At 39.9% G+C, this 18,389-nt stretch overlaps 1 protein-coding gene across 1 annotated transcript in view; it reads right to left on the bottom strand.

The window, feature by feature from the left end:
• AR (androgen receptor) overlaps positions 1 to 10,846 on the bottom strand; it is a 204,192-nt gene extending 193,346 nt beyond the window's left edge. Inside the window, exons 1-2 of the mRNA XM_054574253.1 lie at positions 10,822 to 10,846; positions 7,812 to 10,453 (exon numbers count right to left, since the gene is read on the bottom strand). Coding sequence (XP_054430228.1) covers positions 7,812 to 9,331 — 1,520 coding nt within the window. The 5' untranslated portion in view covers positions 9,332 to 10,453; positions 10,822 to 10,846. The remainder of the gene's footprint in view (positions 1 to 7,811; positions 10,454 to 10,821) is intronic.
• Positions 10,847 to 18,389: the final 7,543 nt, after the last annotated feature.

Raw genomic sequence — 18,389 nt, 5'->3', positions numbered from 1 at the left:
GTCTGCTCCATATTTCCATGTCTGTGGTTTATTTTGTTCATTAGTTTATTCTGTTGAATAGATTCCACTTATAGCTATTTGTCTTTCACCTCCTGGCTTATTTCACTTAGCATAATATTCTCCACTTCCATCCATGTTGTTGCAAAAGGTAGGAGTTCCTTCTTTCTTTCTTTCTTTTTTTAAATGCAGACTGATTTTATTTATTTATTTATTTAAGTGTCAAGATCCATTACAAAATATTAAAACATTTAAATCTATTATAAGGTCTCAGCAATTAAACAAACATGACACCAGCACAGAAAAAATCAAGTAGATCAATGAAATAAAATGAGGCCATTTATACAGAACCTTAAAGCAAGCCACCATGTCCGAAGGAAACCTTGAGAGCAGACTAGTAATTCTTGATCTGATCATCACACTGGGCATCTTCATTGGCTCTCAAGCCAAACATAGACCCTTTAATCCCCTTAATTTAATTAACTCCTCATATATTGCAGATTTTTATAGTCAAAGACATCAAAACATTTTTCCAGCAAGGGCAATGATATAGCCAAAGGAACTGAGAAGAGAGTAGTAACTAACTTGAGTGGGGTGGCACTGTTAAAAAAGCAGAAATAGATTTCAACTGCTTAGTCGAATTCATTCTTACTATCTTTCCCAGGTTATCACCTTCTGGTGTTTGAAACTCATCAAGACCTATAGTCTATTGCTTGAGTTTAATCATGACCCCATCTAATCAAAAAAGGATAAGAAGCAGACACAGGTAATATTGTTAACCGCATCAGCTGACTTTGATTCATTTCTTTTTTGAAGGCATACATTTTAAAAACCCATAGCATACGATCCAGTATCTCATTGTACTGACAGAATGGTGCTGCCTTTATGTTTTTTTAATATATAGTTATAAGCTCATTGAGGGCATTGACCTTAGGATTCTCCCTGAGTTGTGTCCCCCATTATCCTGGTCTCCTCCTAGTACACAGATAGGCATATAGCAGGTGCTTAATGAAAAGTAGTGGATTGATGGATACATTTTTTAAAAATAACTTTATTAGGGTGATCTCTAAAGACATCTAGGTTGCAGTAGGACATTTTGTCCGGTGGTCTACAGTTCACTTAACATTATCAGGACATAATAGCTGTAGCTGATTAGATATGCCTTTAGCTTAGAGTGTTAATGAGGCAAGAGTTTAGTTCCTTTATAGGTGAATTTTATCTGTGCTTCATGGTTATAGAGTGAATTTCTGAAAATAAGCCCAAATTATATAAAAGTAAATGAACCATTTCCTCACCTAGAAATACACACGAGAAGGAATCGTGGCATTTACTTTATCCAAAGGACAACATATAAAAACAAAATTATGACTCCAGCTGTTTACATAAACCTAAACATAAGCCAAACATAGCTAGTGATTTCTTTGGCCTAGTTTGCATTTCTTATCTTTGTGTCAGTTTTCTGTATAGAAATGATTAGTCCTCATCCCCTCGGTAATAGTTCCCAATTCTCCCTAAAAATAAGACTGTTAACTGAATAAACTTTATTAGGTTTCTTTCCTACTGTTCTCTAAAGACCTGAAAATTTTAGAGACACACTTCTATTCATCTAGGAAGGGGCTGTCATTACCAATTCCAACTCACAGCTGAGAAAAACCAAGAGCAGTGTCTCTAAGAAGCCTTCACACAGGACAAAACAAAGTATGCTTTAACTTTCAACACAGCATCAAAATCCCTCCACCTCTTAAATCCTAGAGGAGTTCAAAACTCAGGTACTTTCAGCAAAGTTGCAGGATACAAGGTCAATATACAAAAATCAATTATATTTCTAAACACTGTCAGTGAACAATTATATTTCTAAATATTGGCAATGAACAATTTAAAAAGGATATACATATCAAAACCAGTTTGAGATATCACATTCCACTGACTATGATAGTTATAATTAAAAAGACAGATAATAACAAGTATTGGTAGGAGGTGGAAAAATTGGAACCCTCATATATTGCTGGTGAGATTATAAAATGGTGCAGCTACTTCTGAAAAACAGTTTTGAGAGTTCCTCAAAAGGTTAAACAGATTATCATTTGACCCAGAAACTCCACTCCTAGGCATACCCAAAATAATTGAAAACATATGTTCACAAAAAAATTCCTATACTTGATTGTTCATAGTAGTATTATTTATAAGAGTCAAAAAGTAGAAAAAAGTCAAATGTCTATCAACTGATGAATGGACAGATGAATTGTGGTACATCCATATAATAGAATATTATTTGGTTATTCAAAAGAATGAGGTACCAATATGTGTTTCAACATGGATGAACACAGAAATTATTATTCTATATGAAAGAAGCTAGTCACAAAAGACCACATACTGTATGATCCTATTTATATGAAATGTTAGAATAAGCAAATTCATAGAAACTGCAAGTAGGTTGGTGGTTGATAATTGCTCTGGATTGGGGAAGAGGAGTTTGACTGCTAAGTGATTAAAATGTTCTAAAATTGATTTGGGTGATGAATATACTAGAATATACTAAAAAGTGATTGTGGTGATGGCTATACTCTAAATATACTAAAATCATTGAACAGTACACTTTAAATTGCTGTATTATATATATTATAAATTATGTCTCATTAAGCTGTCATTAAAAAATAAAACTGAGGTACTGCATGATATAAAATGGCAGCATTCTCAAGTAATCAGCACTTTAGAGCTATAAGCTTCTCTAGCTGAGCCACTCTCAACCCTGCTATGGCCTACAAGTTGGCAGCAGGAATTGGTGTGAAAGAGAAGGGTTGACAGCACCCATGAGTGTGCAAGGAATTGTGCATAATTCAGTCTATCATCTCTATGCAGCAGCCATTGAAAGTAGCTGTTATAGAGCAAAAATCTAAAACATTATCTGTCAGGTGGGAAGCATTGAGAAAAAAGCTGGAAGGGAAGCTTCAGGGAAAAAGCTGAAGTGCTGCTCTACAAAGCTTTCTCCACATGGTAAACAAATATAATAGAAAATGCAACTATTTGTACTTATCAACTGGCAAAAGGTTATTCACTAAGCACCCTCTGGCCTGCTCAAATCTACATTTGATTTGTAGAATCTACATTTGAGTGCTACATTTGATTTGTAAATCCACATTTGAGTGCTAGTGAATAAACTGGAAGACAACTGGGGCTTTTCTCTGAAAAGAGTGTAATATAAATATGAGCTTTCATAATTCTCTTCAGTATGATAAATACCAATCAATACCAGTTAACTCTATATAACTTTACAAGCAATGAAAAAAGTCATCTTTGTGTTTGGGATGAGGATACCTTACTCTGAATTCAGTATCTCAGAACTTGATAGAATGTTGGCAAAGGAAGTCTGAGGTAGAGTAATTTCTTTCAATACCTTTCTTTGTTTTCAAATGATTAATTTACATCTGTGTATAAGACCAGCCAGACATTAATACTAAGCACCCTCATGCACATTAGGTACTTTTTGTGAAAGTGCTATGGTGATCTGACCCAGGCAGAGCTGTCTCAAAAGGGAGAGGGTCCAGTGCTTCTCAAGGTTTGAGAAAAGGTTGCCAAAATGGCCAGTAGACACAAAGAAACAAAATAAAGATCAAGAGAGAGACAGAGACAGTAGCCAGCAAAATACTTCAGTAAATTGCCAAGTCCTCGAGCCATCTAGTTTAGCTCTCTCAGCTACTGCTGAATCAAGTTCTAACCTCAGCTATTCATTTTGCTATCCCCTCAGGTCATCTAGTCCTAAAAGAAATTGGGGTTGATCTGATTTGTTATTCTCCAGATTAAAAAAAAAATCTTTAAGAGCACTCCACAAGAGTACTGAGAAAAACATCCTGAAAAGTAGGAAGAAGAGTCTACATTTCAATGTCAAAAGCATGAAAGGAGTGGAAAGAAAGAAAATCAGGGACAGGCAGGCAGCACTTGAAGAAGCTGCAAACAAAGAGAAAATGGTGGCAGTAAGGGGTGGAGAGAGATTTCCTTCTTCCTCTCCTATCAACCTCACAAAACTTGACTTCTGTTTGTTTTTTTTTTATTTTTCAGAATCATGATTTCAGGTTTGGGTATAAAATCAGCCATTTACTTGTTACACCCAGCCGGCTTTAAGCTCCCTCTTGGGTAGAGTTCTGAATGAAACTGGTGGTCTCGATAGCACCATGGCAAAAAAATAAAAATAAAATTGTCTATGCTCCTAACTCCAGTAGCCACATTAGAAGTAAGCACGAGGAAGCCAAGGAATTCTTTGTTTTAAATGTGTATATGTATAGCAGATGAGCAAATTACTACAGGTAGGAAAAACACTTAAAGAAAATTAAATGTGCCAGCAAATTCAATATATTACATTAAATTTTACAGGTGAAAGAACCTAAGCCTGATGAGGTAAAATTAGCACTGGCAAGAAAGCACCACAAAGTGACCCTGAGATTGGAAGGCTGTAAGGTTCTTCGAAAATATCCCTCACTGATGTTAACCTTTGGCCGAGCTGAGAGAAATCCTCTGTGGACAAAAATGAGAAGCCTTCCATCGCTACATCTTGCACATATTTCAAAATAGGATACCAGCCAGTGTGGCTATTTCATTCTCAGCTTTTGATTATTGGTACCCAGACAGAACTCACCAGCGATTTGCTGACCATGTAGAAAGGATTTTTTCCCAACATATTGATCCTCAAGGCCCACAGACAGAGAGTTAGTCTATCTGGATCCCAAAGCAAAATTATGCTTTACAAAATAAACTGCTTCATTAAAGGTCGTCATAAAAAGTTGCTTGATAACTGAGGAAGTGAAAGGAGATGAAAAGGGGAATTAATAAAATGACTTATTTCAAAATAACTAATAGAGAAAGACAGTATTTGCCAATCTCAAAGCACTACTCAAATATTAGTTATTATGAAGACCGGAACCAAATACCAAGAGAAAATTTAAATTCTCTCTTTGCACCTGGATAATTTACCTAAACCCCAATTCTAATTCCTGGCTCCCTTGGATCTTAACTACCAAGAATAAATATTTGTCATATTATTGTTCTGTTTGCCAGAATATAAAGGACACTACTTTTGTTAAATGAGACAGTGGTCAATTAACAAAGCTGTAGTCTTGTTTGATCTCTGAAAGAAGACAGCTCCATAAAATGTCACCAGGGTTGCACGTAAGCCCCATCACTTTTTATGATTCCTTCTGTTCAAACCACATGGTAAATTAAGTAAGAAAATAAAGACCGCCTTCAGCCTTTCTTCTCTCCCCAGAAACATTGTAAATATATAAAAACATAATTATGCCAAAAGTTACTAAAGTTTTACAAATTCCCACCTCTACAATTAACTAATGTGTATGAACACACCAACACAGTTGGAAAAAGGGGAAAATCCAATACGTTATTGGAGACCTCTAGAATTTTGAGATTTTTAATGCAAAGGTGGCATGCAATACAGAGAAGGTGGAAGCTCTGGGTTTGGCTTTTAAAAAATACCTTGCTTTTTTACTAAATTGTGCCTCTACAAAGTGAGGGGAAGAAAGAAAAGTAAGAAAATATTTATCTTTAGATTGGGATTGGTTGTACTCTGATGAAGTTGGTATTTCAAAAAACTGACTCAAGAATTTTCTATATTTTAGGAATGAAAATTTTTTTTATCAACTCACAAGATAGGAACACCAGTTTTCACTCTCACCAGACTGTTATAACCAGTGCAGCAGTCAGAAACCAGGGAAGATTCAATAATCTTATACTTTCTTTGAATACTGAAAAGTTCTCATCACTTAAAGTCATTGATTTAAGCAAGTCTAATAGAAAACTTTTTCTATTAAAGCCTGGGATAAAATCACCTATCTTAACTACACACCTGATAGTAAGAACATTTTGTTCTCGATAACCACTTCCTGAACATTTCAAGTAATTTCTTGGAAGGTACTCATTCCTTAACAAATAAGTGGAATCATTCATTTCCTCCCTGTTAACTCAGTTTGTTGGAGGGGGCATGCAAAAGAGGGAAGCTTCCCGTGGATGGGTTTAGCCTAATGGTAGGTCAAGAATAACTTTTGATATCCCCTGCCCCAGAAAAGTTCACAGCAGAAGAGGGCTTTGCTGACTGGCAACAGCCTTTCCAAAAAAAAAAAAAAAAAAAAAAAAAAAAAATTAACCCTACCAAGTAAATCAGTTCTTAGAAAATGAAAAAGACCTTTTATCCCACAGTGTAAACACCTCGCAAAAACACCATAAATGAACCCTTTAAAAATCCTGTAAGTCAAACCTTAAAACCATAATAGGATGTAAAGCTTGGTAGGAAGATGTTTTTTTCAATAGCCCAGAAAATATTTTATGAAATTTTATCCTCCTCTCTCTTTTCTAATCCCATGCTATCAACCTTCCAAGAACAGAAGCATCAGTGACAGGAGGTAAATTGTTCGATTTAAGTTACCAAAGATGCTAACACTAACAATGAAATTTGAAAAGTCACAGATAAAAATAACACAGATATAGTCAACAACAGTTATAGAAATGCAGAACAACACACAAGTCAATAGGGACATCAGCATCCAGCAAACTTGAGGAGTTAGTTCCCCAGTCAATATAGTCCCTCCCTCATGGAGATAAACTAATATCTCAGTTTGTCAGGAAAAAATTATCAACATGGCCTGCAAGAAAATGAACAGCTGTGGTAAGGAAGAATTTTTAATAAGCAAGACGAAACTGACTGCCTCTTTTCTCATTTTCTATTTAAAACTTTTGGGCAAGATTATAGCTTATAGGTCCCTAACAGTTCTTATTCAATTTGTTAGAGGTAACAGCTCATGTTTGAAAACATTCTTAAAATAAAGGACTATATTGAAGAGCCTTACTCCTTCCTCCCAAAAGCAGATTTCTGAGCACCCTGGACTAGCAGGAAATCCTTTAAAACTTTTTCCAACACTTTTATAAATCAGACTCAAGTCTGGCTAAAGTCTTTATTTAAAAAAAAAGTTCTCTCTTTATAAATCTGATGCAAACCTGAAGTAGAGGACTGAGTATCTGTTAAAATCCATAGAGAAAATAAACAATTTACAAGAAAAGAAAAAAAAAAAGCAGCTACTTCCAACATAGTTAAACTGTGAGGGTAAATCCTGCCCAGTGTTCACTAACAAAAGTGTCCTTAATCGTGCCTGGTTGGATTCTCCGTGATGACCTCCAATCCCAGGGCAAGATCTCAATTGTTGCCAGGGAAGGAACTTCACCCCTTTTTCACACAGCGGTCCCTTAGAACTCAGACCACCTTGTTTCGTCTAATTCCACGCTCCATTTTATCTCTTTGAAGGAGGCGGGCTGACAAAAGCTGGGGCCAGTCTTTTTGCCTCTCACCTGCCAAGACTGGTCACAGGCTGGAGGGCAAACTTTAACAGACTCTAGGAGAAACTTCCCATATTTTTCCATGTTCACAGATTTGGGAATGGAGGAGAAAAATTAGTGGAAGGATTAAGGGCTTTATTTCCGACAGTAGCCCTTGCAATTGGATTTAAATTTGGAGACCTGGGGAGTCAGGGAGGATTTTAGGAGGCCGGGAGCAGAGAATTGTCAAGGAATTTGGAAAGGCAGGAGCCCGCACCCAGGGTTTTAACGGCAGTTATTGGGGCGCAGAGTGAGGGTTCGGAACCCTAAGGTATAATCATAAGTAGGCCTAGAGTCCAGGTAAAGTTCCTGGTTCAGGACAGCCCTTTCTACGGAACCCCCTTGGGCTCACCCAGCAGCAGAGTGTTCACGCGGGGAGAAGATATACCGCAGGACACAGACTGACTCAAGGCTTAAAGACATTTCTAAACGGAGAAACTTACCGCATGTCCCCATAAGATCCAGAGTAGCTCTCCATCCAGGGGCTCATCTCGCTTTTGACACAATTGGGACTTGAATACGGCACTCTACTCACCATGCCGCCGGGATACCACACATCAGATGGGGGGAAGTCGCCCTCCTGACCAGCCAACCCCTGAGGTGGCCGGTTGTAGCCATAGGGGGCTACAGCCCCGGCCTCCCCTGTGCTGCCGCCACCACCACTGCCACAGGGCCCATACAGCTGGCTTTCTTCACCCGTGAATAGAGTGTGCCAGGAAGAGGAGGCAGCTGAGGGTGAGCCTGAGCTGGGTCCCGCTGCACCCCCGCCGTGCAGGCTCGCCAGGTCCCCGTATCGGCATTGCGCCGCTGCCGCTGCCCAGGCGCTACCATAGTCCAGGGAGTTCTCTAGCTTGATACGGGCTTGAGGATGGTGAGGCGGCGGAGGGGGCGGTGGCCCGGACAGGGCTAGTGAAAAGTTGTAGTAGTCGCGACTCTGATAAGCCGCTGCCTCTTCCAGTGCTCCAGACTTGTAGAGAGACAAGGTGGATGGCAGCTCAAGTGGTCCGGAGACTCCTGTTTCAGCACTGCTAGGGCAGCCCAGGGTCTCTCCTTCCAGCCCTTTGGGGTAGCCTGCCTTGAATGGGGAATACTCAGAAGTCTCTTCGCTGCCCTTGCCTGGGCCATCATCCAGCAGAGAACCTTTGCATTCGGCCAGCTGGGCGCAAGGAGTGGGACGCACAGGGGGTGGACCTCCCAGGAGCGGAGCATACATGCAATCACCTCTAAGCTGTTCCCCAGGACTCAGATGCTCCAATGCCTCAACACCCAAGCCCATAGATACCGACACTGCCTTACACAACTCCTTGGCGCTGTCCGAGATAGCAGAACTGCCCCCTAGGTAATTGTCCTTGGAGGACGTTGGAGCCCCAGCGGCCTCCCTCGCTCTCCCGCTGCTGCTGCTGCCTTCAGATACTATCTCCTGCTGCTGTTGCTGCTGCTGCTGCTGCTGCTGAAGCAGTTGCATGGTGCCGGCCTCGCTCAGGATGTCTTTAAGATCGGCGGAGCAGCTGCTTAAGCCCGGGAAAGTGGGGCCCAGCAGGGACAACGTGGATGGGGCAGCTGAGTCATCCTCGTTCGTAGGTGCTGGCGGCTGCTGCTGCAGCCCCTTGCCGGCAGCCGAGGGGGCTCCGGGCTCCGGGATGCAGCCACTCTCCCGGTGGCCCTCGGAGGCTGACTGCTGTTGGGAAGGCTGCTGTTCGTCCTCCAGGGCCAGGTAGCCTGTGTGGCCTCTGCTCTGGGCTTGGGGAGATCCATCCTCACCCTGCTGCTGCTGCCGGGCACTGGTCTCCTGTTGCTGCTGTAAATGGGCGCCGGGAGGTGCTGCACTCGCGGCCTCAGGGTGCCGGGGCCCCGGGGTCTGGATCACTTCGCGCACGCTCTGGAACAGGTTCTGGAAAGCTCCTCGATACGTTTTGGACGGCGGTCGTGGGTAGAGCCTCCCCAGCCCTAACTGCACCTCCATCCTTGAGCTTGGTTGAATCTTCCACCTAATTCCTTTATCCTGTTTCCCCTTCTCTTGCTGAGAAGAGTTCAACAGGCTGTGATGCGGTAGTCACTGCAGCTAGCTACCCACCTGCGGAAAGCTTCTGGGAAAGAAACTTGCAGGAATAACCACACGAAATTTCTCTGACAGCCTCAAAGTGTTGTGCAGAGGAAAACACGCGTTAGACAAAATCTGCCCTGCTAGGCTCAGTCTGTTTCTGAATACTTGGACGGTAGATTCAATAGATGCTCAGATCTTGAAAGAAAAAAAATAAAAAGAAAACTCTCCGTCTTCCAGATTGTGTTCACTGAAGCAGGTGCAAATAGGAACCGGGTTATTGTTTTTCTTCTCCCCTCCCTTTGGTTTTGTTCGGGTTTGAGTGGGGGTTTTCTGTTTGTTTTTGGTTTTGGCTACTGAAGACCTGATTGCCTTTTCATCCTTTGATCTTTGGTCCCGAAAAATGGCTGGGGGGGCGGGGGCGTGCAGGGTAAGGTGGAGAGGGAGTGAGGAGAACTTAGGGGCTCACCCCGCGTGCCGCCTAACCAGCCAGGTCCTGGCTCCAGAGTTGAAGCGTGTCCGAGATCGCGTAGCTTCCTCAGAGCCGTCTTCGCAACGCAGAGCTAGCTTGTCTGCTCGCAGCCAAAGGGAGTTACCTCTCTGCAAACTCGGGCTGGCCGCGCTGGGCCGACTAGAGTGGAGGGGAAGTGTCGTGGGGGGGCGGTCAGAGGGGAGCGGGCGGAGGCAGCAGCAAGAGAGGAGCCCCAGGAAGGGGCAGTGGGGTGGAGGGGAGGAAGACAAAGGCAGCCGTCAGTCCTACCGGTTACTTTCCTCGCTTCCTCCGAGTCTCTAGCAGCTTTTAAAAACTTCACCGAAGAGAAAAGCGTAGCTCCGGGGCGGCGGCTTCGAAGCCGCTGCGCTGCAGGAGGCGTTGGCAGCCGCCAGAACCCGGCTGGGGCTGACGCGGGCGTCCCTTCGGCTCCTGTCCCACACTGGAGCGGCTAGCTTGGTCACTTTCCCTCCGCTGCTTCCTCTGCCTCCAGGTTTGCTTGGGACCCTTAGGCTCTCCCAGCACGTTGGCTCCCTGAGATCTCAGAGGGTGAGCTGGGAAGTGAAGAGCAAATGCAACAGTTTGCGAGTCGGGTCCCGCCCCCGCCGGGCCGGCCTCCTTGCCTTCCCACCTCCTTTCTCCCTCCCCTCCCCTTTCCTTCTCTTCCCTCCCCTCTCCTCCCCACCCTTCCCTTCCCTCCCCTCCCCTCCCCTCCCCGCGCACTAATGCCGAGTGGCTTCGGAGAAACAAGTGCTGGCGCAGCGTGGGTGAAACAGAAGAGGATCGCTCTAGCCCAGGAAGACCCTAGCTCCCTGGTGCCTCCTGCTTTCCCGGACCTGTTTTTAGGCTCCAGGGCTGAAGCTTTAACCCTGAGCTTTATTTGAGGACAGGGCTAGCGGAGCTCCCAGAGGTCAACACTTACAGCTTTGGTTCCGTAGTCCAATCTCAAAACAGACAGTGTGCGTGCGTGGGAGGGGTAATAGGAGTATAAACTCCTATGGCTTAGGGACTATATTCAACGTAGACTGAGAAGTGCGGACTGGAGGGTCTTCTACAAGCTGAAGACAAGCTATTGCCAAGTCAGCAGATACTTGTTGAAATCTTTCAGATTCCTCCATAGGCATAGATGGGGTTTCGTGGCATGGTACCAGTTGCTCTAGGAACCCTCTGCCTGGGAACCAGAAATCGGCTCTGTCCTCTCTTCTTCCCCTTTTCCTTTCTGGAATTGCCTCCAATCACACATTTCTCACCTATCCAAATGTGCAAAGGCAAAATTGCCCACACAAACAGGCAAACACACAAACACCAAAAACTCATGTCGTATGCACAGGGACCTCGATTTTGTTCGGGGGTGTTGTGGACCTTTGTTACAGGCATTTCCATTTTCAAATTGCCTTTGTATATTGTAACCTTACAAACTGCACTATTCAGAGACTGGAACTTACATAGGGCTGCTTTTCTTCTCCTTTTCTTCTTCTTGGTGGACAGCCAGTAGTGGAGGGTGACACGAGATACTGCAATTGCTCTTCTGTGGAGGAGGCCCCATAGTCCCTGTGGAAATATGGACAGGCAGGTGGAAATGAAGTAGTGGAGGAAATGGAAAGGTAGTTCTATAGAGAAAGAGTTTTCCTTTGTGTTGAGAGGGATCCTGTGCTTCCTAAGCTTTTAAATTCCTTAGACCTCTAGGTCTGCGCTGCCTCTATCTGTCCCAGGCTTGTGGAGATTTTAATCTCGTCCTCTTCTACTTTTTTACAAGCGTCTACAAAGTCTTTATATTGTTCACAGCCAAGCATCATAAGTATTTATTTACCCTGACCACAGGAGATAACTTAATCCTAAAGGCAGAGAAGAAAAGGGTATGATCAGATCTACTTTCCATATGAAGACATTGAAGCAAGGGCACAATTTTTTCTATCTTCTATATTAGCAGAACCTTAACTAGTATTCCATCTCATTGCTATTTTAGCTAGACTCATCAATGTCAAGGACACTTGGAAAAGGGCTATAAATGAACTTTATAGAATTCAAAGGCCTGAGGAGGTGAAACATTATTCCCAGGGATTTTAATGGTCCCGCCTTTACCTGGACATATCCTAAATACATTCTCCTTTTTTGGTGAAGAATCTCACTAACCACTCCTTATGGTAAAGAAGCAGCCTATTCATAGAAATGTCTAATTGTAACAAGACTCATCCTCAATTTCTTAATGTAATGAGAAACAGGAATATGTAATTGAAATGCAGATATTTTGAAAACATATTTGAATAGATGGAACCTCTAGTTTCACCAAAGCTGCTTTTTTCTTTTTTTTGAGAGAGAGAGAAAATCATGGATTTGTTGTTCCACTTATGTATGCATTTGTTGGTTGATTCTTGTGTGTACCCTGACAGTTGATTAAACCCTCATCCTTGGTGTATGGGTTCAACACTCTAACCAACTGAGCTACCCTGGGTCCACAAAAGGCCCACAAAAGCTTTTAACTAAGGTTGTTCAGAAGTAATTGAGTCAGCTGGGCTGGTGGGAAAGTAGAATGGAAATAGCATAGGTCTCAGAGCTAGGAGAATTGTTTGTCTACAAACTATTAATCTTCCTCTCCCTTAGCTTAAGTTTCTTGTTCTGTGAAATGGGGAGAAGAGGAGGTAGAGGCTGTACCACATAGATTTTCTAACACTTAGAAATTTAGAATGCTGTGACTGACTTGAGTTTTCTTATTTACACCCAGTAAAGGGTGGGTATGGAAGGGGTTGCTAATGGTAGTAAAATGACCAATGGACAGTGGTGACGAGGGTAGTTATAAGCAGAGTAACCTGAAAAAAAAAAGATGAGAAATAATTCTCTGAATAATTGCCCATTGAATAAATGACAGCCAGACATTTAAATCCAGGTCTGAATTATTCCAAAATTCACGTTGCTTCCATAGCATAAAAATTGTTTTCAGTTTTCTCATCAGAAAATAGTGACCGATAATAAATAATCTCAAATGTCTGATGTGATAATTAAAGGAGGTCATGTATATGGAACAACTTTGTAAACAAGAAAACATACAAATCTGAAGGGTCATTTGTTATATTTTATTTTTAAAGGTGGTGTTATAAACATTTAGAACATAGACAGGAAAGGCTAACTACTGTGACATAGTGAGTGCATGTAGTCCTTGATTTTGAATTTAGAACTTTTATGTCCCATCTCAAATCTCATTTTCCTGCCCTTGTTTTAAAATCAAGAGGCCCTGTTGAATAATATTATATAAATTATGTGCTTGTACATACCATCTTTCTTCTTCTCTTTCTTCTTTTCCTTTATATTCTTTGCATTTATTTTTAGCAAGTCAGTAACCAGTGATGTCTTCTCAGGACATGAGAGTTAAGGGTTTTTGCCATGGAAGTCCTTGTTAATTTCAAGGGGACTTTGTTAATGGAATTTTCCGTAGCTCTTTGGTCTGAAAAGCCAGAATGAACTGACCTTTAGAATATGGTGGACATTCTCCAGATCCTGTGGATTTTATTTCCTGTGTATATCACAAATTTTTCCACTTCTCTTCATTTTTGCTACTGCCAACCTAGTTCACGACACTGGCCTTTCTCAACTGGACCACTGTAAATAGTCTCTCTCTCCCACTTTTACTTTTTTGGAGTGAGCTCTGCATTGAGCAGAGAGAGCAATTTTTAGAAATCAATACTTAATTTTTTAGAGTAGTTTAAGGTTTACAACAAAGCATAGGTGAAGACACAAAGATTTCCTGTATTCCTCCTGACCCCACACATGCATAGCTTTCTCCATTATCAACATCTGCCAATAGAGCAGTGCATTTGTAATAACTGGTAAACCTATACTGATACATCAAAATACCCAAAGTCTGTTGTTTACATTAGTGTTTCTCTTGGTAATATACAACCTATGGGTTTGTACAGATGTAAATGATGTTATTCCATCATTATTGTATCATACAAAGTATTTCCACTTCCCTAAAAATCTTCCTTCCTGTGCTCTGCATATTTATCCCCACACGCCGCCTGGCAACCACTAATCTTTTCTGTCTCCACAGTTTTACCTTTTCCAGAATGTCACATAATTGGAATCATATAATATGTAGCCTTTCAGAGTGGTTTTTCTCACTTACTAATTTGCATTTAAGTTTCCCATGTTTTTTCATCCCTTGATAGCTCATTTTTTTAAGTACTGTATAATACTTCATCTTCTGGATGTAATTTATTTATCCATTCATCTACTGCTGGACATTTTGGTTGCTTCCACATTTGGGCAATTATGAACAGAGTTGCTATAAACATCATGTGTTGGTTTTTGTGAGGACATAAGTTTTCAGCTCCTTTGGGTTGAAATACCAAGAAGCATAACCATTGTACTATATAGTAAGAGTATGTTTATTTTTTAAGAAACTACCAAACTGCCTTCCAAAGTGACTGTACCATTTTGCTTTCCCACCAGCAATGAATAAGAGTTCCTGATAGTCTACAGCCTCACCAGCATTTGGTGGTGTCAGTGTTTCAGATTTTGGCCATTCTGGTAGTAGTAACTCTTTTTTTAATTTGCATTTCCCCGATGACATATGATATGAAACATCTTTTCATATACTTATTTGCCATCTAAATATCTTCTTTGGTGAAGTGTCTATTAAGGTCTTTGGTCTATTTCTTAATCAGGTTATTTGTTTTCTTACTGTTGAGTTTCAAGAGTTCTTTGAATATTTTGGATAACAATCATTTATTGATGTATCTTTTGCAAATATTTTCTGCCAGTCTGTGGCCTATCTTCTCATTCTCTTGGCATTGTCTTTTGTAGAGCAGAAGTTTTTAATTTTAATGAAATCTAGTTTATTAATTATTTCTTTCACGGATCATGCCTTTCGTGTTGTATCTAAAAAGTCATCACCACACCCAAGGTCATCTAGGTTTTCTCCTATGTTGTCTTCTAGGAGTTTTATAGTTTTATATTTTACATTTAGGTCTGTGACTTCTTTTGACTTAATTTTTGTGATGGGTGTAAGGTCAGTGTCTAGATTCTTTCTTTCTTTCTTTTTTTGGCCCCTGGATGTCCAGTTGATTCACAACCATTTGTTTAAAAGAGTGTCTTCGCTGCATTGTATTGCCTTTGCTTATTTGTCAGTGATCACATGAGCCTATTAATGTGGGTCTAGTCCTGTTCCAGAAGGATTTCTAAAAAACAACCTTAAGGTATTTTTGAGATACAATAAACTACATATATTTAAATTTGAACAAATTCATAACTTTTGACATATGTATGCATTCATAAAACCATCATTCATTAAAGAGTGAAAATATTCCTCACCCCGAAAGTATCTTTATTGCTCTTTTTTACTTCCTCTCTCCACCCTTTCCCACACTCCCCTTCTGGCAATCAACAATCTGCTTTTTATCACTGTAGATTAGTTTTCATTTTCCAAAATTTTATATCAATGGGATCATCACCTTTTTTTTTTTTGTCTGGCATCATTTACTCAACATAATGCCCTTGATATCCATCTAAGTTCTTATGTGTATCAGTACTTTGTTTTTTAATGCTAAGTAGCATTCTGTTGAATGAATGTACCACAGTTTGCTTATCCATTTGTTTGTTGATGATATTTTGGTTCTTTAAAATTTGAAGCTATTATAATTAAAGCTGCTATGAACATTTATAAATGCATCTTAGTATGGACACATGCTTTCATTTCCCTTGGCTCTATACTTAGTAGCAGAATGGGTGGATCACAGAGTAAGCATATATTTACTTTTTTAAGTACTTACAAATTTCTCTCCAAAGTGATTGTACTATTTTGCATTCCCACCTGCAGTTTTTGGACATCCTCACCAACACTTAGTGGAGTCAGTCTTTTTATTTTTTATTTTTTAATGGATTTATTAAGGTGACCTTGGTTACTAAAATCAAACAGGTTTCCAGTGTACAACTCAACAAAATATCTGCATACTTTATCCTATGTTTACCACCCAAAGTCAAATCTTTTTCCATCACCACTTATCCCCACTTTGCCTCTTTCACCTCCACCTACCCCTTTTCCCTCTGGTAAGCATCATACTTTTGTCTCTGTTTATGAGATATTTTTTGCTTAATTCCTTCACTTTTTTCACCCAGTCCCCCGACTCCCTTCCCATCTTCACAGCTGTCAGTCTGTTCTATGTATATATGATTCTGTTTCTATTTTGTTTGGCAGTTTATTTTGGTCATTAGATTCCACATATAGGTGAAATCCCATAGGACTTGTATTTCTCTGACTGGCTTATTTCACATAGTGTAATACTCTCCAAGTCCATCCATGCTGTTGCAGAAGGTAAGATTTCCTTCTTTTTTATGGCCACATAGTATTCCATTGTGTAAATGTACCACAGTCTTTTTAACCACTCTTCTGCGGATGAGCACTTCTGCTGCTTCCATGTCTTGGCTATTTTAAATAACACTGCAATGAACATAGGGGTTCATATATTCTTTCAAATTAGTGTTTTGGGTTACTTTGGATACCTTCCAAGAAGTGGGATTGCTGGTTCATAATGCAGTTCCATTTTTAATTTTTTGAGGAAATTTCATACTGCTTCCCACAGTGGGTGAACCAGTCTGCATTCCCACCAACAGTGCATTAGGGTTCCTTTTTCTCTGCGTCCTCGGCAGCACTTGTTCTTTGTTGACTTATTGATGATAACCATTCTGGCAGGTGTGAGATATCTCATCCAGTTTTAATTTGCATTTTTCTGATTAGGTTTATTTTTTTAAATTTACCATTCCAATTTGATGTGTAGGCATGTCTCATTTAATTTGCATCTATCCAATGAATAATGATACAGAACATATTTCATGTAATTATTTGACACTTGTATATTTCTTTTGACAAAGTCTTTGCTAAAAAATTTTACCTATTTTTAAGTGAGCTGCTTGCATTTAATATGGAGTTTTTTTTTATTATTTGTATACATGTCTATTATCAGAAATATGATGTACCAATATTTCTCACAGTTTGTAGTTTGGCTTCATTGTCTTAATGGCATCTTTTTAAGAGTAGAAAAATCTAAATTATGATTGAAGTCTAATTTATCAATTTGTTTACTTATGGATTGTGTCAGATATAAAAACAATCTTTTTCTAACCCCAAATCACAAAGCATGTTTTATAAACCTGTGGGGTTTCTTTTTCTGAACGTTGTATATTTTCAGTTTTACATTTAGGTTTATGATAATTTTGAGTTTATTTTTATATATAGATATCTTTTTTTAATGCTTTTATTTTTAAATTATGTTTATTCTAGTACTTTTGTATATAGATATCTTATTGTTTCAGTACCATTTGTTGAAGAGACTATCCTTTCTCTTCTTATTTGCCTTTAGACCTTTGTTAATAATCAGTTGTCAATATATGTTTGTATACTGTGATCTTTTTAAAAGTTAAGTCTGTTCATATCATTACACTACTTAAATTATGTTTCTGGCTAACTATAGTTCTTACTATAAATGTCCAAATCTTTAATCAGACACTACATGACCTGGCATCTCTCTGATTCTCTGATTTTATCTTGTACCACTTTCCTCCTGCTTTCTGATATCTGTCCAGGCTCACAATGGCCTTTATTCAGAGTTCCTCAAATGCCAGGTAGTCCCTTCTTCTTTCTTTTGCATATGCTGTTTCCTGTATCTGAAACACTGGTTCATCCGTTTGATCATTTAGTTAATGTCTATGCATACAGCACTTGCATGAAGACTTTCTGAACTTCCTAGGCTAGCTAAAGTCCCTCACACACCTACCTTTTTATGTGTTTTAACAATAGCTAGTGTTTTCCGTTTTTAGAACTTCTCACAAAAATCATTAATATTAATTGTTTATTTAGTTGGTTAACCTGTTGTCCTCACTAAACTATAAGTTTGTTTCTGAGGACAGTGTCCATATTGATTTTTTTCATCATCAAATTTAATTCTTAGGACTCAGCCTGGTGTGCACATACTCAGTGCTCAATATATATCTATTGAATAAATGGATGGATTCTATTTTTTCAGGCTTAAAAATTATATTTCAAAAATGAAAGTTTGGCTTTGAGGTTTGCAAACACCCCTTTGGTTTCAGAATGCTTAGGAATGTAATAAACCTTTTATCCACATAAAAGTAAAATAGAGAAAAGCTCAAATTCATGCTTTGAATGAGTACTTATTAAGCACTTACTGCTTGCCAGGCTCTGTGCTAGGCACTGGGGATTCACTGGTGAATAAAACAATGTGTACTCTATGTTTGAGGAGCTCATTTACAGACAAGGAAGGAAAGTGAAGAGTCATTTAAATAACTAGATTTGAGTGGGGCTGGAAATGAAGAATGAAGTTTATGAATAAATCCTCAGAGTTCTTCCCTCTGTTGATTTGTGGATGTTTGCTATTTTCTCCACATAAAGGATTATGAAGGACGACTTTTCCATCTCGTACTTTCTTCTTGCTACTTACTGTTGGGTCCTCCATCTCATCTTATCCTTTTTCACAGCTA

The sequence above is a fragment of the Pteronotus mesoamericanus genome, unplaced genomic scaffold (assembly GCF_021234165.1).
Source record: "Pteronotus mesoamericanus isolate MK-2021 breed Mesoamerican mustached bat unplaced genomic scaffold, CSHL_Meso_final contig_256, whole genome shotgun sequence".
In the NCBI taxonomy this organism is placed as follows: domain Eukaryota; kingdom Metazoa; phylum Chordata; class Mammalia; order Chiroptera; family Mormoopidae; genus Pteronotus; species Pteronotus mesoamericanus.
The sequence above is the reverse complement of the archived record's forward strand: the minus strand, read 5'-3'. Positions and strand labels throughout refer to the sequence as shown.